Source organism: Panthera tigris, chromosome C2 (genome assembly GCF_018350195.1).
Source record: "Panthera tigris isolate Pti1 chromosome C2, P.tigris_Pti1_mat1.1, whole genome shotgun sequence".
NCBI lineage: Eukaryota > Metazoa > Chordata > Mammalia > Carnivora > Felidae > Panthera > Panthera tigris.
The window spans coordinates 83,400,546-83,424,511 of record NC_056668.1 but is presented as its reverse complement, the minus strand read 5'-3'; the positions used below and the strand labels follow the sequence as shown (position 1 = coordinate 83,424,511).

Below are 23,966 nucleotides of genomic sequence, written 5' to 3'. Positions count from 1 at the left end.
ATGAAAAGGATAATAGGTTTTCAGTTAGCTCAAACGGCTTTTACAAGAACTAAATGGGATTATATAGATGAAAATGTGCTTTAAAAACACTCTATAAAATTATTTCTAAATAATAAAGTAAATGTCTAGCAAATAATCTTAAAATGTTTTAAATCAACTGCACAGGCATAAGATTCTAGCTGAACCACAGTTCACAAGAAAATAACCTATGAACTTTAGTCTAATAAAAGTTCAGGATTGTCCTAAACATGACATGGTTGCTAAAGAACAAATGTAATTTCTGACTAAACAGAATGGACAGTCTCACAAAAAAGAACAGAGTCCTGGTGCTCTCTATTACAAACAACCTCCTTCAAGAGTATTACGTTCAGCTTTAAGTAAGAGTCTATTTTGAGAGAAACTGACAAGTTGGAAATGTGCCTGAGAGGGGATAGTAACAAGAATAACAAAGCTCTTCTCAAATGAAGAACAGTTAAAGTAATTGGAATGTTGACCCGGAAGAAAAAGAAGGGGTAAGTGACAGCAATCTTTCGATGGTCAGACTTCCTCGTACTGCAGGGGAGGACAAATAAGCGCAGTGGAAGAAAGATGTTCACTTCATAAGGAAGAACTGTGTGGTAAGAAGTAGGAGTATTCTGTGACAAGAATGGACCACTTCCTAAAACAATGTGTGTCCAAAGTAGAAACTAAATGAGCATCAGCTATGGATGTAACCTTGGATAGGTTTGAAAGGTATTTCATAAATTTTCTAATTTAAGATTCAGAAGACTATCAGAAATGGCAGGTGACTGAAGCAGACGGTGACAGAGGAAGCACCCTATCCTGGTGTCAAAGGAAATCAGGTGTCAAGGAAAATGAGGAAATATGGAAAACACCAGCTCTCATTATAACTAGCACAGCTATTTATAAATAAACCACAGTGCTGTCACTGTCACTCTGCCAATTTGTTTTGGGCCTCACCTCCTCTCCTATGATCTTCTAATTCTTCCCTGCCAAGTACTGTAATTTAAGAGTCCTGTGAGCCCTTAGAAAGGCTGTCAAGAAAACTGTTTTCTTTTTAATTAAGTTCTTCAACTAAGCAAGTCATTACATTTCCTGACACACAACACCAATGCAAAACAAAGGGAGAAATTAGGATTTGTCTATTACATTTTTTTCTCTTTAACATTAAGAATTTTTTAGTTTTGGGCTTACAGAAAAAATTGAGCAGAAAGTACAGACAGTTCCCATATACCTCCACACCCCCCGTTTTCCACTATTTTTAACATCTTGCTTTAGTGTGGTATATTTCTTACAACTGATGAGCCAATGTGGATATACAAGTATTAACTGAAGTCCATATTTTACATGGACTCACTCTGTGTTATATATTCTATTTTTTTTTAAATTCTAAATGTGGGATTAAACACACATAACAAAATTTACCATCTCAACCATTTCTAAGTGTATGGTTCAGGAGTGTTGGGTGCATTCACATCGTTGTGCAACCAATTAATGGAACTCTTTTCTGCAGAATGAAACTCCATACCCATTAAACAATTAATACAATTTTCTTAAGCTCAATACTTACTGGGTAATAAAATAAATTTTTAAATCTAATTCTGTACAGTTTTTGCGATTTTCCCTATAATCCAAAATTCCAATTTACTATCATGTTAATATATCCAATATCTAGTAAAAATTTTTTTGCTTTATTTTTACCACATACAATAGAAACTAAGATTCAGTATCAAAACTATATATTCACTCCAAAATATCATTAGTTTCGTGCTCCAATAAGGGTTGGGGACATAACTAACGAAATAGATTCAGCCCATTTAAGTCAACATTTTATATTTGTAACATTTTGTTTAATCTTATCAAAATATTATGCTACCTTTCTAAACACAACAAAAATAATTATTTTAGTGTATACATGTAAATTCAAAACCTGTAATCAGTTTTTATTTGTGGGAAGGAAGGAAGGAAGGAAGGAAGGAAGGAAGGAAGGAAGGAAGGAAGGAAGGAAGGAAGGAAGGAGGAAACTAGAAAAAAACAGCCCAGTTAACTGATGGTCACAGATAATAAAGAAACTAACCCTACATATTAACCATCCAGCTTATTTTGCCTACAAAATTAGGTAGTTTCCTGCAAGAAGAAAACTCAACCTAAACTGAAGAATCAGTTGGAAATGAGGCTTCATTATCTGTCATTTTGCTTTACAGATATTTTGTAAATCTTCAATCAATTCAATCATGTTCAGTCACTCTTCAGGCCAATTCTCCAATACTAACGTTGCACATTTATCCCTTCTTCACTAGCTTTCAACCACTTCCTCGGTATAATCCCTATTCACATAGTCCTTTTCTCAATGCTTTTTCCCTCTAACTTAAAATATAAAGAAGGATTAGTACAAGAGGCCCCTATTAGCCTCTCCAACTACTGTATCTTCAAAATCAAAAGCAAACTCACTTCCATCCCTGGGTAAGTAATTTAACCTTCCTGCGCCTGTTTCCTCATCTGTAAAATAAGGAGAAAAAAATGGCTTGCACTCCACGAGTATGTATCTGGCAGGCACATGCCAGGTGATGAATTACTGAATGAAAGAATAACTCTTAAAACCGCTAAACATGAAATGAAGAAGCGTGTGTACTTAGCACACTGCCAGGCACACTGCAAGTGCACATTCAATGGAAGATACTGCCATCGTCAAAATCTTCAGTGCATCCTCATTGTCCACAAATTCCAATTTAAACATTTCTGTCCTGTTTATAAAAGAAGCCTCTGGTTATCGAGCCTTACATCTCACCAACTTAATCTCCAAATAAGCATTCCCACTAACATCACATCAGTGTTTTCTCTCTTCTACAAAGAGGCCAAGCTTATTTCTCAAGTTTGAGACATTCATTCTTAACCATCCTCTCAAACACCTTTTATCTTCCCTTGCCTAGCCAAATACCATATCCTTTAGTTTAACATCCCATCTTGCCCAGGAAGCACTTCCCAACCATTCCTTTTACTCATTTCTCCTTTTACCTAACACACTCTCACACATGTTTATTATTGTGTCTTACCTATCATTAAATCTTTCTAGGTAAACTGTAAATTACACTGTAGCTTTTACTTCCATACCCCCTAGCCATCCCCAAAGCAAGTGTATGGATATTACATACAGCAGAAATTGATTGACCTAAACTGTTAACAGTGGAAGATTATGGATAAGATTTCTGGTTAAAATTATAAATGATAATCATCACTTTTATTCTTTCTTATAGCCTCTAAATAAGTCCTAACCAAAAAGAATAGATTTCTCTGGCACTCTATGACTCAGAAATCTTACAATGCTATTTCTACAGATCCACGCTGAAATAACTCATGATCCTATGATCCTATAAGATCTTCTAGATAATATATAAAATATATATAAGTAGATAAATGTACAAATGTATGTCAGAATTTTAACAATTATTTTCTATATTGCAGTTCTTAAAAAAAAATCAGTAGTTCAGATATGGTATCCAGGGTAACTTATTACTGAATGTCCATGGTATTTTCTGATTAACTAGAAGTTCATTGTTTCTGTTTTCCAATAATTGGTATTTTCACAATGACTTTATGCTCAAAACACAAAACTTTCTGCTACAAATCAAAAGTGACACCATCAATGTATTTGAATATATTTGAGACACCAATATAATTTTTAAAAATTCTTACCTAATCCTTTTTGTCCTGGATTCTTTGCAAAATTAAAGGTAAACTGGTAAAAATCCTTAAATCGTCCTGGTTCTTTCAATTCTTGTTCCATCTTGGGTATCTGGGCCTTTAGTTTTTCTATGCTGTCACATCTACATTGTAAAATTAAGAGTATAAAAGATTAGCTTTTTCACTATAAATTAAGGACTAAATTTACTCCTATGACAGCTTATATTTCACAGAACTTTTTTAAAAAATCAGTTAGTTGAAGTTTCATCCTTTTACATTACATAAACAAGAATGGGGTCAGCTAGAGGAAGAAAAGGTCTGGAGTGATTCAATATCAGAATTACTATTTTTAAAAGAAATGAGCTATCACTTCCAATTATGTAATTCACTGGACTATCAACACACCCAAACTGTAGGAGTCAGCTGCAGTGAACAAATGAGAATGTACGGTAATCACCGTAACAATCACTAGATTAAACTGTAGCGGATACTCTTTACATGGTAACAAGTCACAAGTCCAAGTCCTCACCACTTGCTTAGGTGAGGAAGGAAGCATTCCCTTGAAAATGCGTTGTTATACAAAGCCTAATAGTAAGTATCAGCTGAGCCCCCTTCCATCTCCAACTGGTTATCTCAAATCGGTATTAAGCTTTCTCTACACTTGCGTTCAATTTCCAAGGAACTGAAAGGGTCTCTGTACCCATCTTACTTTCCATAAAATAGCCTGAGGGCAAAAATACTCTGTATGAATTCCACCAACCCATCATCCCATTTTCCTTCTAATCATTTCTGCTTTTATTTCCCTTCTATGTTCTTTGGAACAACTTCCAGCTCATTAGTTTGTAGATGACAATTCTGATTTGGAAGTTCATTACATTTTATGTGAATTCAGTTTCAAATGGAAAAGGAGTTCTAATGAAACCTGTCCTAGCATAGAAAATTCCAACAAGTTCAGGATAGGACTGGCTTGGGAGGTAGAACACAGTGTCTAGGCCAGCTATTAATTTATTGCTCCTCAGCTTTAAACCTACCCTTCTTTGCCCTATTTCATGACTATCTGCAGTCGACTACTAATCGTTAGACAGTTTTTCTTAGAGCTGGCTCACTGGTAGGTTCTACCAATAGAGGGCGATGAATGGATGGAAGAAGGACCTTTTCCTATCCCAGTTTGTTTTCTGCAGAGAGCAAGGGTTTGAGTGTGCTCGGAGCTCCCAGCAGTGTTCACCAATGGTGGCAACTCACAGGGCTCCGCAGCAAGTGGCCTCTAGCCAGTTTCTTCTCTACCAGAGTGGCAGGCAAAGCAAGCATCACAGGCACCGTGTTCCTGCAGCAGCCACACCCTCCCCTCTGGAGGTCTGAATCTCAGCCTTGCAGGGATTTCTAGGTTCCTTCCTAGTTCACTTCCCTCAGCCACAAGGATGGCAGCAGCTTCTTGCAACTGCCACCGTTATACCTTTGAGTTTTTTTTTACCCCTTTTACACAATACAATGATTTAAAAAAAATTTTTCTGTTCAAATTACTGCCATGGTTTTTGTGTTGTCTGGACCCCTGACTGATTACAATGTCCCTCAGGCTCAAGAATCAGAATGCCTGGGTTCAAATCCTGACTCTAATCTTTAATTAGATCCTTACCTAATTCTACAATTTCTCTGTACCTCACTTTCCTCATCTCTAAAATGGGTCTATAAACACAACTTGTCTAACAAAATTGTTGTGAGGCAGGTGAAATACTAAACTTAGCATAGTTCCTGAAATAAAATGAATGTTCAACAAATGTTAGCCATTATTACTCATCATCCACTAAAAACAGAAAGGGCAGCCTGTTACCCATCCATAGACTGAATACTTTTTCATATTCTCATTAAATAGAGACAACTAGACACCGTAAGTAAAATCTCTACCCATGACTTTTTAATGTATTGGTCCCAAGACATTTAGCTAATCAGCTGTCAAGGTATAAGTGGAACAAAAAGTGATTATAACTTCCAAGATTTTACATTCTAGGAGTTTGTTGATAAATTCAGAGTTCACAGAACCTCACATTGAGAAATGAATTATAGCTTGCTCATTTCACTTATGAATGTTAAATATTAAAGCATAGTGATTTATTTTAATGCTAATGAACCTCCCCCTTACAAACAAATGATAAAAGTATAATGCAAATGGAATAGGCTGAACTACACAGATAACTTGACAAACCCAGAAAACTATGTAACATGGGAAGGAACTAGTATATTTATACCAATGTTTGTAGGCTGGTAAATTTTAAAACTGACATTTAAAAATTCACAACACAATTCAGTTCTACATAGTAATTCTCATAGTAATATACCTAATTTCCTGTGGTAATAATATACTCACCCTAACTCTGTCATGCCATCCATGAACTCCTGTTTGGAGAACTCGCACTGTGTTGCTGCTCTGAACTTCCACGCAATGATCAACACACTAATACTGGCTGGATCGAGTGCCAGGTCATCACAGAACTGCTGTATACCATCTATTCCAATTTTATTTTCATCTTGAGGATCTTTAAAAATAACAGTGCAATAGTAAATTAGTGTTATGCCTATAACCAGAAAAAGCAATGCTTTTTATTCCATTAAAAAAAATCACAATAGATCAGAGATATGAAATGATAATATTCTAACAGATATTTTCCCCCTATATTATTTAAAGCCAGTTTGTCCCTTAACTAGCAATCTTAAGATGAACAGGAGGATACACACACACACACACACACACACACACACACACACACACACACAGATGGGCATTTGATATTTAAAAGTTCCACTTATTCACTGATTCATTTAATCATGTGAAAGAATGTCCCATACTCACACACATTCAGAAAATCAGACGTTCCTGTACAGGAAAAAAGGATTTTTTTCTGAACATATCCATATTTTGTTTAAGTAGGCATTCTAAATTTACACTTATCGGGGCACCTGGGTGGCTCAGTTGGTTAAGCATCTCTGACCTTGGTCTCGCCTCAGATCATGATCTCACAGTTCGTGGGTTCGAGCCCTGCATCGGGCTCTGTGTTGACGGCATGAAGCCTACTTGGGATTTTGTCTCCCTTTCTCTCTGCCCCTCCCCTGCTCGCTTGCTCATTTGCAAAAATAAACATTAACAAAAATTGTTTCAATAAATTAACACTGTTATGTACAGAATTTGTTTTCTTAGAGCAAAGTTCATTTTACTATGACAATCATTTCTTAAGAGAAAATCAGAAAAACTATAAACTCTGCAATTCAATCCCAATCTCAACAATATATGCATCTGTTGTCCAAATTAAAGAAAAAATTCAATTATCGATATTTACTCATCAGACAGCAAAAATTTTTAATGTAATAAAAGGAGAAAGAGGCACTCATATAGTGTGTGGTTGTATGTGATTTTATAATATCTCTAGGAATAAAAAACACACATATCTTTCGACTCTGGGGGGTGAGTTAAGGATAAAACATAATCCCACTTTTGGAAAATTTTTGAAAGAAACTGTACATATTTCTGTATAAACATAAAAGACGTGGAAGGACCTACACCAGGCTATTAAATATTAGTTCCCTGAGGAAAATAAAGAAGGAGAAACTATTAACTTTTTCTTTATTCATCTATTATATATTGTTTAACTTTTTTAAAGTGAATATAATTCTTCAAAGGTTGTTAAAATTATTATGCAGGTTTTCTTAAAATTGGTTCAGCTGAGTTTTATAAAAATGAGGGGGAAAATCCAGGCCCCCAGTCACTATTTTCAAATTGGATCATGGGGGATGAAAAAAGAGGGAAGATAAAGGAAGAAGAAATAAAGAGGCTAAGAAGAAATTTTAGTGAAAAGAAGAAAGTAATTTCTCTCAGATCTCTTGAAGTAATTCTAAGATCTACAGAGCTCTGTAGAACACATCCACCCAATTTATATTCTATGTATGTCTGATTCCTCACCAGAAGCATGCAACTGTGGAAAACCTGGTTCAAAACATTTAGTCATAAGCACTCACCTTTGTATCTATTGTATAGTTGTTCTAACTTCTTCCTGTCCAATGATCCTTTTACACTCTCTCGTATATAAAGTTCAGGATTTTGGAAAAAATTGTCTGTTGCAACATCTAACTTCCAGTCATTTTGAGACAGACAACTTACTGCTGTTTTTTCACTAGATTGTGTGAAGATCATAAACTGACGAACTTTATCCTTCTGCGATGATTTCAACTTGTTCTATTAAAACCAGAAAATAAATTGAAACTCTACGTAAAATCACAGATGACTAAATATTTCTATATGGCTGACCATTCTTAGTAATACTTTTCCTCATAAAATATTAAAATATTTTGAGATTTATTTTTGATCTGTCAATCAAAAAGACAAATTTTTTAATGTGAAACACAAAATTTGGCATTATTTTACAGAAAAAATTAAAAAGTAAAGGAAATTCAACCACCTACATTTCTCCTAAAGGTGGATCCTGATCACATATATAAAGGCTCTAGAAGGGAAGTACAGCTACTCTCACAATCTTGACCAAGCACAAAGCTCTAAAGGGATACAGAAGGAGTGTTGGGGAAGAAAGTGACACTATCTAGCCAGCCAGAACAGTCATTGACCCCAGGGAACAAGGAGATTAACAGGTGTTAGCTGCAGTCCTAAAACCCATTATAAAGGATAGAGGGTACAATTCTCCCAACCCCACCCCCTTGTTTTCTTGCTCTTTTACCCAATGTGAAAAAGCAACGAAATATGAGTACCCTACATTTCTCCTGGCGGTGTTCAGGAACCAAGATAATTATCAAGAGAATTTCCTCATATTTGCATTCAAATAGAAAGCAGTGAAATATGAACAAGCACCCTGGATCCTTCCAACGAAGGTAATTTTTAATAGAATTCTTCCTTTTTGCCCCTGAAAGAATCGCCTCTTTCCTTCCGCCTGAGCCTAGCAGAGGCACTCTCCAAATAGCCTCTATACTGTAATAACCTCTTCTCACTTGCCTTATGTTGACACAGATTCATTTCTCATCTGACCTGAACCCTAAGCAAAATAAAGCAGGGCAATTAGACCCACTACTCTCCCAGTATCAAGAACTATGTTCTCCCTCCCTTCCCACCCCAATCTGGTCTACTCCTGTGCAATTTTAGCCTCCTCACTATCATTCTCCCCCCTACCAAGTCCTTAACACCATCTCTCAGCAAAATACTTGGGTTCCTGCCGAGCTACTACTGGAAGGGGAAAAAAGCACATGAGTAGGACACACATTAATAGATAGAAACTGTTCTGTAGATGAAGCAACACATCTGAGAACCCCAGAATCTTTGATCTAGCCCAAACTGATAGATCACAAACCTCAATCCCCTGATTGTACAGATGAGAAAAGAGACCCAGAAAGTTAAGGAATTTGTTCAAAAATCACCCAGGTTATTATTAGTAGAAATGGGACATGAACAGAAAGATGTCATGAATCTGAGTCTTGGTAATCTTTCCATAAACCACACTGCATGCTGTACATATTTATAAGCCCTTTGAGATTTTCAAGAAAAAGACTACCAAAGTCTAAACCCAGGATAGGTTCCTGATAGGCCAAGAAGTAATAAGCAATTCCATTCCTGTAAAATATTTCCACCTATTACAGAGTAAAAATAAGAATATGTAAAATCAAATATGAAAACCAACCCCATGTCTTGCAGTATTAAAACTGTTTATGCCCTGGAGTCTGATTTGTCAGCCACACTCTTCTCTCTCTGTAAATACGTTATCGTTTAGGATTACAGATTAAAATTTCAACCTCTGTTCTCCATTAAAGAAACTACAAATTCACTAACTTCCTGTTACTTTAGTAATAACTCTAACAAAGTAATAACTTTAGTATAACTTTAGTAGTAACTCTGGAGACCAGATAATTTGTACCACATTATACAACCCATCTCTCAGATGTCTAGGATTCTTTGCTTTTGAAAAATATCTCCTGGTGATTTATTATTCAATTGCAACAAACCCACAATGAAATCAAATGCCAAGGAAGATACCAGTCTTAGAGGAAACCACGTTGATTTGTTATTAAAAACTATTTTTAAAATGAGTATGCTTTTTTCCCTTGAGAGATATAGTATACTGACATATGTTTTAATCCTTCTTTGAAGAACAGGGAAGTATCTGACGGTCACTACGATCATCAGTGACCACTGTATAATGTTGTACAAAGTGTTGGGAAATTAACCTGGAAGTACACAGGCCACATCCAGGAAATTGCTTTTTAATTAAGCCTGAATTAACTTCTCTGTATTAACTTTTCCCCATTCTCCTAAAAGTTGGAGGCAGAAGAATAATCAGGATTACTTGGGAGTTTCATCATACAGTATTAAATTCAGTGTTCTGCTCTCTGAAATTTGAAACATTTTTGTTGAAGAGAGCAAGGAGAACTACAGCTTAAGTCACTTCTGCAAGCCAAAAAGAACTGTTCAGTTTATAATGACTTCCTGCCACAGTGCCAGATATTAGAAAATTGGGGGAACAAAGATAAAAAATCATCTTACCCACACAAACTAGTAACAAAATTATACAAATGAATTATTTAACTCCATATCTTATTTGAAAAAAAAGTATATGTAATAAATTATGCCTACATGTAAATTAAACTATTTTAACTGGTTTAAATTTCTAGTATGTGGGGCAATAACAATACATTTTAAGAAAAAGGGCTGCAGCTATCCACTTTCAACACCATAAAGGCTAATGAATGATACCTGGTGTAGAACTGACTGGATGGGTTCCTGATAGGCCAAGAAGCAATAAGCAATTCCATTCCTGCAAAGTATGGTAAGTACCCTCCCTTTTGGTACTTATAATGTACTCTTACCATTTTTCTCTCAGTTCTCTGTGCCTAGAATCAATCTTAAGCATGTGTTTCCCCTCTACTAGGGAAGATCCACTCAATTCCGTAATCTCAAAGGCTGTCCTAGAGTAAAGCTAAAGTGTACTACATATATACAGCTGCCCCTTCCCACATCTCTAGAGCCCTCTAACACTCCTACTTTTTTTCCCAGGCTACATGGGAGTACCAGGCAAAGTTTTCTGATTTTGAGTATGGCATCAAAGGTTTAAATTTCTATCAACTTAAGGAAGAGAAAAAGGGTATTTAGCCAGCAAAAAGAAAATTATTTCATAGGGGATAAGAGGGTGGACAGAAAACTGAAAAAGAAAAAAACAGTTGGATTTTCTCTATTTCTACTACAAATGCAGTGGGGATCTTCCTAAGAGCAAAAACATGTGACAACTACAATGATTCAGCACTCATAAGTATATGTCATTCACTTTAAGATTTATTTAAAAGGAACACACTAGATAAAAGCATTAAATAAGATGAGACAATACAATCTTCAGTACTCAAATATGAAAATTATCTAAATATTGTCAAATTTTCAAGGAAATTCAAGATTGAAATAAGTAAAATGTGTGAAATATAGGATATATTCTGATTATTTTTAATTCTAGCAAAAAAAGAGAGAGAATGGAGGCAGGGAGGAGAGAGGGGAGGGGAATAGAAAAAAAGAAGTGTTGTCTTTTGTAACAGAAAGTTAATTACAATTGTATGTGGTTACCAAAGTTAGAAATATTACTATAATCTGGACAGTAAAAAGCACTTATTTGCTCATCTTTCCAAAATAAAAAATGTGGTAATCAACACATATTGTTTAATACTTAAATCCAGCACATGTCTGCAATTTTTTTTTTCATACTCAATGTATGAAAAAAATTTTTTAAGAAATTTATGAATCACATTTAAAATAACAGTTTATCTGGAAAACAATAAACACAATACTCTGGATGTAGCCAAGTTATCATGTAGTCAAGTACATCTTACCACTGATCCTATAAAGTCTATAGCGATAGAAGAATGGAGACAGAAATGCTCTACAAATAAGAATAACAATGATCACGATGTTAAGAAATTCCTCTTATTATTTCCACGAATAAAAATAATGAACATGTAGAAGTATTTCCTAGTCAACTAAGTCCTAACAATTCCAAAATGGAAATGCTTTTAAGCAATATTTTTTAAGCAAAAAATTAAAACACATTTATATCTATTATTCTGAATTTTCAACTTCTCACCCTTAAAGTTTCAAATTCATTCTGAACTCCAAAAAGAAAAATACCAAGGTCTTTATATTTTAAATGAATTAATTTTCTAACTCAATTCTAGTTCTCTCAGGATTTGATGAACCTAGCTCCCAAAGACCATGCTTTAAAAAAATCAAAACACTGTAATGATCACCCATAGTTCTAACAGCTGTGTATAGCTTCTCATGGGTTTACCATCTGATTAACATTTTAACTTCACCTGAAACTTAGAAGAGCTAGTTTAAGTCCAGAAAAACCATACCTTCCATGTATGATACACAGTATTCGGCAGATATAACCAAACGTTACCCATATCCCAAACCATTCATCTATGAAAGACTTTTCCATGAAATTACAGGTCTGAAGTCAAAAGTGCAAGGAAAAAAATCAATTCAACTTATGAGACTACCCACTCCTGGAGAAGACTTTCACCTAGGGGCAAAGTTCTGCAGGAAAGCCAGACTAAGAATCTAGGTAGGAGAAGCTAGAAATCCTCTTCCCCTCTACCTGCACAGAGAGGCAATATATGATTAGTGTAGAGTAGTACAGACTCTCAAACCAGACTGGCAGGATTTTAATCCCACCTATGCCTCTTAATTGCTGTGTGACTTTGGGAAAATTACTTAACCTCTCTGTGTGCTTCAATTTCCTCATCTGTAAACAGGGTGTGAAGGTTACATAAATTCAGGCTAAACTCTTAGAACTGTACCTGGCACATATATGGTAAGGAGTCCTTTCAAGTCCATGAAGAATACTCCAGAGAAAAAATAATTTTATGCAAATAGAAAAATATGATTAACAATCATAATCAGAAAACTAGCAACTAACATTTGAGTTCCTGGTGGGTGCCAACACTGTGCTAGGCATTTAAATTACTAACAATCCTTCAAGGTCGTTATCACTGATTCCATTTTACCAATGAGAATACTAAGCCTCAGAGTTCAATTTATCTAAGGACAGACTTCTCTAAAAAGTAGTGGAGCCAGGAATGAAACCATGGTGCCTGGCTTCAAGGCTTGTAGTCTTTCCATTTACTCTATATTATCATCAAGTGAAAGAGAAAACAAAAAGTGCAAAAGTGCAACCACTGACTAATTATGTGTGAACTGGAAGGAGGAAGGGAATTGTGAGCTAGATTTCTTCACCTATTTTTATGGAAAAGTTAAATAAGTAATCAATTGACCTTTCCCCATTCTAATGTAAACAATTTGCATTCTGACTAAAAAACTGTCCATTAAGTATTCCCTCACAACCTAACTAAAAGGCTAATTTAGGGATGAAACTTCCCTTTTAGAAGTTTTTAAGGAGAGGAGAAGAGGGTGATGGGTTATTTTTTAAGAAAAGTTAATTTTTTAAAAAAAGTAATTCAACAGAAAGAAAAACGTTTATTGTCATATCATAGTCTATTTTTAAAGATAACCACAATCTACAGCTTTAAATGTACAAAGATGGAAAACTGGGGGGGGGGGGGGGGGGGGGGGCACTGAAACTCAGGATTTCCTTTTCCAATGACAAGGCTTGAAACCCAGAGAAAATACAAATACATGTATAGGTTATGCCCCCAAAATATAAGCAAATGAGTACAATTTCAAATATTCAGCAAAACAAAAACCAGTATTATTTTAAATTATAATCTGCAGTTTAGAATAATTATTTATGGTTAGGCCTATGCCTCTTACCATTCATCCAAAAACCTTCCTGTACTTTCAATGACAAACTCTTCCGTAAGAGGTGCTATACCAATGCTAAACCAAACATGGAATAATATACTATGTAATACTGTAGTCAATGATGTTTCAAATAATAGCAATTCACTGCAAAAAGTATTTCAGAAAGTACATTTGTAAGATTCAAACTGGTTTTGTATGTTGCTAAATTTTGTTTGGTTCTATATGATTTTCCTCATAGGTTTTTAGAAAGTATTCTGGGGTGCCTGGGTGGCTCAGTTGGTTGGGTGTCCAACTTCAACTCAGGTCATGATCTCGCAGTTAGTGGGTTCAAGCCCCGCATCAGGCTCTGTGCAGACAGCCTGGAGCCTGGAGCCTGCTTTGGATTCTGTGTCTCCCTCTCTCTCTGTCCCTCCCCTGCTCACACACTGTCTCTGTCTCTCAAAAATTAAAAAAAAAAAAAAAAAAAAAAAAAGTTAAAATTAAAAAAAAACACAAAAGTATTCTGGGGGCTCCTGGTTAGTTCATTCAGTCAAGCATGCAACTCCTGATCTCAGGATTGTGAGTTCAAGGCCCACACTGGGGGTGGAGCCTACTTAAAATTTAAAAAAAAAATTTTTTTTTAATATATAAATTTAAAGGATTTTCTCCTCCTCACCCTAAGAATTAATAGATTATTCAAAAGATGACTTCCACTGTAAATGGAATAAATGTTTTGATTTTAGCAACTGTTTTGACTATTAAAAAGTTATTTTTGTTAAATCCTGATTATCTAGAACAGGATAGAAATAACACCCTTAAAATACTTGTGTTAGCCATCATATTTCAATTGATTCTCCCAATCTTATTACTGGAATTTCTAACAAGCAGTCAAGGTAGCTAATTTAAACTTACTTCTCCTCTCCATAAACATCTTCTCTAAAGAAATCTCAAATTAACAAAAAGATTACTCAGGCAAAAACAAAACAAAAGAACAAAGAATGAATTAAGTAAGATTTTAAAAGTTCCATAGTTAAATAACTTATAATAATGACTAGCATTAAAAAGTCATGTGATATTTGTTTCATAAAGAGAATAAATGATCCTTGAAAAATGAAATCTCCTAATTCTAAGATCTGGTATCTATTCAAATCCTAAATCCAAAAATATTAGAATCCTATGAATAATAAATGAGCACTCTAAATGTTTACTGAAAATGAAAATACCCTAATATAACAAAGATATGCGCCATGAACTTCAGCAATTTATCTGCTGCTGAATGCCATGTTCAGTGTTGAGGGATTCAAAAGTGTAATGCAACAGAATTCTTTAAAGAACTCTAAAAGTAGATCTCTCTTAAAATTTTACAATACAAACAAGCAGTCTAAGCACTGTTAGTGATTAGGTATCAACTACTTAAAAATGGATTCAATAAAGTGATGAAAAATGCTTTACTGGCACTTTTCTCTTCTGTTTTTGCTTTTTCTCAGGTGGGGTGTGTACACCTAAAATGAGTAGGTAAACTAGACAGTCAGCAGGTTATTCAAGAGCTTATTTGTGTCCACAAAGCAACTGAATCCTATTTGGAACTATGTCTCTTCATCAAATGTCATGGCTAATGCTATCAGAATTTGAACACCACACACCGAAATTTAAAAGGAAGTTTTCTCACAGATTTTCATTATGCCTGACCCAACCTATAAGGCAATAATGGAAACAGCCACTTGACTGAAATAAGCTCAGCTTTCTTAAAACTTACAACAAAAAACCACCACCACGAGAGTTAATTTTACTTTCAACTTTTTTACTGTAGGTACCAAAAGAGTGTTAATTTTTCAATTACTTAGATGTTTACATCAGATCATTTCATTTGATATAGAAAAAAACTAGGTCACTACAAAATATGATAGGGAAGAAACAAGAATGAAACTAATCAAAAATTTCACACCTATACTGAAAGAGTGCCTGCTAAGTTTAAAAAAAGAAAAGAAAAGAAAAAAAAAAGGAGGGTTAAACAAAGATGTTAATCAGAGACCAGGCTTCTAAACCATGCTCTGCCACATACTAGCTCTTTACCTTGGTCAAATAATGTAGAACCAGTAAACCTCCATTTCCAGATACATTAAAAGGAGGTAAGAGTATCCACCTCATAGACTGGAGATTAACAAGTTGTAAATTGTCTGATTAGCAGACACAATGTTCTTAATAAATGTTAATGTCCTTCTTTCTCCCCAAAGGTCCAATTTTCTGCATATGGTTATTAAACTTCGTACAAACTACTAGAACACATTCTAAAACAATCTACGGAAGAGGTTTCGTTTTTATTAACTAGCATGGTTAGGTAAACTCAATGGTCAACTAGTTTTTATTAAATATGAGACAGTCATCTTAAACAGAATTCAAAACCCTCTACACAGAAGCTACATGGTACAGAAAACTAGAATAAGGGTTATTTTTAAAAGGGTTGCTTTAAAAAATAATTATCTACAATATTGTAATCCGACACTATGGGAGAACAGAAATAGTCTATCATACCACTCAAAATCTCTCAGCGGCTTCCCGTTTCTCTTGGAGTAAAAACCCAATATCCTTACAATTCCCAACCATGCCCATTTCCACCCCTTCCCACTCAGATAGCATCAGCTACAATGCCCAATATGCCCTTTTCCTCCATACACAATGCTCCAGTCACTGGTCTCACTGTTCCTCAAATTCTCTCTACCACATTTCTGCATGGCTTAATCCTTCCTCTCCTAGTCTGCTCAAAATTCACCTCATCTCTGGTGCACACACCACTACCCCTGTGCTCCCAATTCCCCTCCTTAATGCTGCTTTTCTCCCATAACACTTAACACCCTCTAACATAGAAGAAAAAGATATACTATGTTTATTATTTGTGTCTTCCTACTAAAATGTAGCCCTCTCAAGAGGTGGGATTTTCATCTTTTCAGTGAAAGACACACACACACACACACACACACACACACACACACACACTCTCTCTCTCTCTCTCTCTCTCTCTCTCTCTCTCTCTCTCTCTCTCTCTCTCTCTCTCTCCCAGTTCCCAGAACAGTGGTTGGCACACAGTGTTTCAATAAATAATTACTGAAATGAATTAAGACCCTCCTTTACTTGTGCCTATGCAAAACAATGTGAAACAAGTTCTAAACAGACACCTTACACAGGGCTACATTCATTTGGACTCATAAACTCTGTATTTATTGAAAATATAATCTTAAATTTCAAAGTCCACACATTTTTTAGAAAGCCATTAAAAGCACTGTAATTAACATCCATTAGTCATCCATTTGAATTTTGTTATTTAACATATTCATTAATAATACATGGATTTTCCTCTGCTTAAATGAATAATGTAATTTAATTTCAAATCCAATTTTCACAATTTCTCTAGATTTCATGTGAGTTAAAAGATTACATATACTACAAATACTGGGGGAAACAGTAAACCAGGAGCAAAGTTTCAGTTCTGCAACAAACAAACAAAAAAAATCAAAACCTCCTTGATCCTCAATTTCTTCTTCTGTAGAAGGGTAAAACAGATGATCTCTGGAACCAGTTCTGACTCCTACTATGATGCCGTGAATCTATAAAAATTTAGTAGGTTACAAACTACATACTTTTTACACATCTAACAGAAATTAGAATAAAAATTTTTAGTTGAACAGAACTTTAGAAATCATCAAATTCAATCCTGTCATCTTACAAATAAGAAAACAACCTATAAGTTTTGAATACTTTTAAAAATATTTTCAGGAGTAATAGAATATTGTCTAGTTTTGGGGTTATTTTTGGTCTAAGTAGTCAGGTAGGTTAACTGAACAATTTTTTTATACAAAGTATTTTAGATATCCCATCATTTAAGCCTGCCCTAGAACTGACGATATGCCTTCTAGAAATAAGCCTAGCTAAATACACAGAAAAACAACAGCCCAATAACTATTAAGAAACAATTATATATTCATGATGAAAACTTAACTACAAAATTCTTATGGCCTAACTTCTATTAGAGAACATGGTGATTTCGTTTCTAACTAACAAGAGCATACCAAGACAATTCTAGTGACATGATCGGAGTCCAGCCACAGAAAGTGTTTTAAATTAGTGATACATTGCCACTACTGGTATACTTAGATGAGTTATGGCTAAGTTCCAAAACTAGCTAATTTAATATGAACAAAAGGAGAGAAGCTTAAGAGCTCCAATCCAAGCTGAACTCTTGCATGAACCACATGAATCCTGAATTCCTGAACAGGTGATGAGCATTATCAAGAGCTGTTTCCAGAGGATGCTGATGATTTACAGACTATTATGAACAGAGCACATGTCAGTGCTCTCACAGAGTGTTTACCGGGGAATTACATTTCATTACTTCAAACTTACTACTCATCTACATGCCAAGAGCCTGGAAACTTCAGGAATAACGTCTGTGACCATCAAAATACTTTAAAAATTTTAGAAACTGTTCAGATGCCCCAGCAGATCTTTCAACACTGCAATATCACTCTAAACGTTAACCTGGACTTCACGGCAAAGTTTTCTTACAAATACAAATGGCAAATTTTCATGAAACTTACCTCTGAATATATGACAAACTATAACCACATATCCGTACATGATACCAAAATTCTGCTAAGTTGGAGGCTGGGGCTAGATAAGTGTCATTCAGCAGAAATAAGACCAACTAAAAGCAAAGATACTGGGGCATTCCCTTAACACAGACACACACATACGCCCTCCTCAAAGAGGCCTTTATGTTCCCCAGGAGCAAAAGGACAACAATATCATTTTTACTGTCTATTCATACAGTAACCTGCATGGAATTCAACTCATGCTCAGACTCTAATGCCAAACCTCACTTCTAAAAAACAGAGAACGAAACAGAGTTATTTACATGATTACCAAAATGTAAGCAGATAACTTGACTACCACTTCTTCAAGCTGCTAAGACGATTTTTTCTCCAAACAAAAAAAGAAGAGGGGGAATAACTTGACAAACTGTTTTTTAAAAAATCACAAATGTCTTTAACTGGCATAATAAAACAATTACTCCTCCCACCCCAAGCAAATAAAACATGTGCTCAAAAGGTAGCAAGTCTGTTTCTCCTAATTTCATGAAACGAGAACAGGTTGCACTTCCGTACTCCCCGCCCCCCCCCCCCACGTCCCCTAAGCTCAGCGGTTTCTCATGTTCTCAGCGGAGAGGCGCCTATAACCTCCACCAACTGGCCAGTTAAACTCTCCTTTTCCAAAAGCTTGGGGCGCATCAAGAGGTGATGCAGAAAGGAAAAGGGCTAATACCCCGCCCCAAGCGAAACTGCCTGGAGACTTGAGGGGTGTTGGAGCTGGGAGCGGAGGAGGGAGAGGAGCGCCGGGAAAGTCTTTCCTTCTCGCCGGCGGGGCGGAGGGGGAAGCCCCGGCTTCGGGGCGGGGGGAGGCTCCTCACCCGGAACCCCGGACCCCGGTCAGACACAATAGAGCCGGCGAGGGGGCCCGGCAAGGGCAGGGCCGTTGCCCCATCCCCTCCCCCCGCCCCAACGCCTCCCTCACCCGCGCCGGGCCGGCGAGGGGCACAGGGGGCCTCTCCCCGCGCCCCAAACTCCCGGGGCTCCCGACTAGGCCCAGCTCCGCTCCGCCTCCTCGGCTCTCGCGTAGCGGCGGCGCCCGGGCGGGAAGGGGCGAAGGAGGAAGGGAGAGGAGGGGAGGAGAGCCCCGCCGGAGAGCGGACGGAGGCCGCGGGCCGGAGGCTCGGGGCGGCGGGGTCGCCACGGGGCGGAGGGCGGCGGGGCGGGGGTGCGCAGCTGCGCCGGCCCCCAGCCGGCGGGGCGGGCGGGCGGGCGGCCGCAGTGCCTCACCATGTTGGTGTCCTCCAGGCCTCTCCCCTCCTCCTCCGGCTCCGCAGCGAATGGACGGCGGCGGCAGCGGCGGCTCCTCTCACGGGCTTGCCGGGCTCCCGCTCATGCGCAGTGCGGGACGGCCCCGGCGCGGCCCGAGGAGGCAGCCCCGGGCTTCGGGGAGGCGGAGGGACTGGGGCGGGCGTCCGGCACCCCGCGCGGGGCTTCCCCGGGGCGCGGGGTCCCCCGGGGCGGGGGGCGCGGGCGGGGCAGGGGGGCGACGCACGCCCTCCGCGCGCCGACATCCTCCCGCCGCGCCTGGCGGTCTCCGGCGGGGTGGGGGGCCGCAGGACACCCACCTCCGCTTCCTACGCGCTCCTTCCGCCGTCGGACGGCGCCGGTACACCAACTCGAGGAGAGGATGAGCGGTGCTCAGTAACTTGAGCAGATGGGGGAGACTGGAAGGGATAGGACTGAGGGGCTAGGCTAGATCCATCCCAAACCACCCCTTCCCATCAAGACCAGCCCTCAAAAGGGAAGAAAATAGTGAAAACACCTCCACCTCGTATTTTCCTGTTTGCCCCACAGTTGCCCCTGGACTGTATCAGGTCCCCCATGTGGACATACGAGAGGAGAGGAGAACTTAGTCTAGCCTCATGGGAGCCGTAATGTCCTTTATGGCACAGGTTCTTCCCAGACCTAAGTGTCCGCTGGGAAACCAGTGGAGTGGCCTTGGAGCTCTCGGCCAGGAGGACTGAGAAGGCCCCATGCATGCAACTAGTGGCAGAAGTTGCAGTATCAACATTTACTGCTTGCTCTAAATATTCCCTCAGTTCAACCTTACTAGGATAAGTTTTGGGAGGTAACTGTGGAACTTTTTTTTTTTTTTTTTTGACGGGGGGCGGGGAGGGGATTGACGTCACTCCAGGTGGGCTGTCCAGGTTTGACCTATTCTTGGCACTAAGTCAGGTGAGGCTGAGAATACCAGGATTCTGAGTTGGGGGTCAAATACGGGAATGTGCTTGAAGGGAGTTAAAACACTCTTTGGAGTGTGGTCCCTGCTCTTAAGAAATTGACTATCCAGTTGGAGAGATGAGACACTTTCACACATGAAGGAAGGAAATAAGAAAACAGGTAGTGAAACAAACAATCAGAAAATCACATCTAAGACTGAGCCAAGAGTTTGGATGTGTTTCAGAAAAGAACCAACTCGAATCAACCTGTTATCACTATCCTCACCAACACCCCTGTCCCCCCAACACAGGCATAAGCTACCGGATCAACCCTGCAACTTCACAGTTTTGAAGTTCTTATCAAAGCATCAGAACTTCTTTGGCAACTTCCCAGGGCCACTTAACACTTCCTGGAGCCAGCCATGTATCAGGAGCTCCCAGAACTCTACCAAAACAGATCTTTGGCCACCACAGCTCCTTGCTAGGTTTTGGGTAAACAGCTTGGTGAAGACAGGCCAGATCTGCCTCATGCACCAAGCCTGAAGCCGGACCACATCCAAGGATGTTCTCCAGGTATTCACCTAGATTGGAGGAAATATTAACATCTAGGGTCTTAAAGAAGAGGAGTCACTGTATCTCTTTCCTATGCTGTTATACTTCACTATGATAATAGCTCACAGGTTTTCTTCAGCTTTTTTTCCTATTTGCCAAGTCTGAAGTACAATTCTCAGTTCTCATTCTATCTGACTCCCCCCATGCAATTGAACATTTCTTCCTTCAATTCCTTCTCCATCATTTTCCATGTTTCCACTTTCTTCTGCATTTCCTCTTTCTGTGACCGCTCTTCTTTGCTGGCTCAGCTTTCTTTGGCTGTACAATGTTCCAGAACCGTCCCTGAATCTCCTCCTGTGTATAACCTGTGTTATACTGCACTCACTCACATTCCCACATGTCAACTGCTACCTAGATCTTGAGGAGTACTGAATCTTGACTTCCAGCTCCTGAGTGGCAGGCCTAAACACTAAATTTTGGTCACATCACAGGCCCATCCATCTTGACAAATCCAAAACCTTATCCCCAAGCCTGCTTTTCTTCCAGTCTTTTTACCAGATCACCCAAACTAGAAGTCCAAGAGACATCCACAACTCCTTCTACTTCATCTCCCTTAATCTAATCGGTTAACAACTCTCATCAATTTTACCTCAAAAATATAACTTTGAATCTCCACTCTATCCTCCACCCTCAGCAGAGCCGTTATTGTATCTTTTCTCATCAATAATCTCTTCCTTAGCTAATCTGACCTCTATACATTCCCCATTGCTCCAGAGTTATCTTTTTATAATACAAAACCTAATTTGTTCCTTAAAATTCTCTACTGGCTCCATGAACGTGAGCCTCGTTGGTGTGGCATAGGAGGCTATCTACCTATCTTGTCATTTCCCACCTCCTTCCACACAAAATACACCTCATATTTCAATTTTAACAAGCCAAGCCTGCCATACTACTTTGTGTCTCCTTGCTTTCTCTTATTCTGCTATCACTGGCTTAGGGGCTAACGCTGATTAAGGGCTTTCCATGTTCTGCCATGTTCTGACTTTCCAAGTCATGCCTTGCACTGTTCTAAGTCCATGGCACACACTACTCACATAATCCTCACTTTAGTCCTATGAGCTATGCTCAGTGATTATGCCCATTCTACAGAGGAGAAAACTGAAGCACAGAAAGGTTAAATAACATGCCTAAGTTTCCTTGGCTGGTAAGTAGTAAAGCTGGAGTTTAAACCCATATAGTCTAGCCACAGACTATTCTCTTAACTACCACTCTGTATTTCCTACCAAGACCTCATACTCAATTCAAAAACCATCTTCTCTGTGATTATCTCCTGACCTCATTCCTGGATTCCAGCAGTCAGGCATTGTTTTTTTCGTTCTGCACTTCTGTGACACCTTGTATACACTTCTTTTACACTTAGGACATCTTGACATCATATGATAATCATTTATCTGCATGACCACCACCCCTGACTCCTCCAGGTGAGAGACCCAGTTGCATACATCTTTTTCAGTGTCAAAGCAAGTGCCTGACACATAGGACAGATGTATGTGCTACATGATAACAGATAAAAGAAAGAAGATATCTGATATATGTTGATTTGCCTTAAGACTATGCCTATGTTGTTTATTATTGTAATGGAATGTCTGTCCTCCTTGGCAGATGTATGTTATAGCATACAGTCAGATGGTAAATGTAGTAGCAACTGTACCCATTACTGCACTTACAAGCTACAGTACTGAATGTGAAATGGAGGATTATTACTCAGTCATCATTACTGAGAAAAATATATTTGTTAAAATTGTCCTGATTATTTTTAAAATGGAAAAGTCCTGAAGATAAAGTATAAATTACAATATCTGATCATATTCATTAACATGTTCGTATTACTTTTTTGTCATGAGCTTTCAAATTTTTAAGATTTTGAGGGTTTTTGTTAAGAACAGAATTTGTAAAGATTTTTTTCAAAGTGACAATCTCAATACAAATAAGATGGAACCATCTAGCTGAAATCCACTATCCTCCTTCCCTGTGTGTGTGTGTGTGTGTGTGTATACACACATCTATATATATAACACACATATATGGTGTGTATGTGTATATATATATGTATACATACATACACACATAGAGAAAGTACGTGCACAATATATATTCACTGTACATCTATAGCTACGTAGACTAATATAGAGTATCTGTAGATGGTATAATTTTTCAAGGTAAAACATGCAAGTATTTGAAAATGAATTGCCTCAGATGTTTAAAAATTCACGTTAAGATATATATATATATTCGCTGATAAAAATTGTTACAGTTCTGTTTAAAGAAACATGTGAAACCAGGGTTCCATACTTTAAAAATCTGTCTTTTAGCAAAGAGAAAGAGCAAAAGTAATCTGAAAAGACAGATTGCTAACATTTCTGGTAGTTCATCCAGCTAAAATTAAGCCTGCAGGGTAACTATGTATACATAGTTACAGTTCAAAGGCACTAGTCTGGGACGCACAGCCACCACCCTCCCACACTTAACTTGGGTGGACTCAATTTTGCCCAACATTTACATAAATGTGCTTATTGAATTCAAGCTCGCCCATTTATAAATATGTAAGAGTAAATGAGACTGACCAATACAACCTATTTGAGTAAAACGTGGCCTTTAGGTCTTATTGATCCAGAATTATAATATTTTAAAGGGTGAAGCAGACAAGATGAGGCCTCAGGGGCAGGGATGGGCCCTCGTTGTAGTTGCAAAAAGTCTAATATAAGAGCCATGGTTGCAAATTAACGCCTAACTCATCAGAGTGGGGGAAGAGATGGAAGCCTTTTGACTCTCCCTCCCTGGTAAGCATTTTCAGTGCAGCCAAAGAGATGACCGACTGCCTAGGACTCTTCCCCCACATTCTAAACTATTTAAAAATGAATCCTTAATCAGAACAAAAGGAGGAAACTTAAGGACTGTCCCTAGAAAAATGAACACCACTGACCCCTTCACACAAAAGAGCCAACAAAAGGGTCACCTCTAAATTTACAAAAGGGGGTATTCACCAGAGCCAGTCTGTCACCTCAAGGTACATGTGGATCTGTTGATTTGAGCTGCTCCACACTCATGGTAGAGGAATGGACTTGCAGTAACAGCTGAGACTGGAGGGCCAGTGATGGGAAACTA

General features: G+C 38.1%; 1 protein-coding gene across 4 annotated transcripts in view; it reads right to left on the bottom strand.

The window, feature by feature from the left end:
* Positions 1–23,966, bottom strand: part of DCUN1D1 (defective in cullin neddylation 1 domain containing 1) — a 31,906-nt gene extending 7,940 nt beyond the window's left edge. Inside the window, exons 1-4 of one of the 4 annotated variants that reach the window (XM_007094564.2) lie at positions 23,863–23,966; positions 7,687–7,903; positions 6,044–6,212; positions 3,694–3,824 (exon numbers count right to left, since the gene is read on the bottom strand). In XM_007094564.2, the coding sequence (XP_007094626.1) occupies positions 3,694–3,824; positions 6,044–6,212; positions 7,687–7,903; positions 23,863–23,874 (529 nt within the window). In that variant the 5' untranslated portion in view covers positions 23,875–23,966. The other 3 variants (XM_007094565.2, XM_042998782.1, XM_042998781.1) reach the window with 3 other exon arrangements.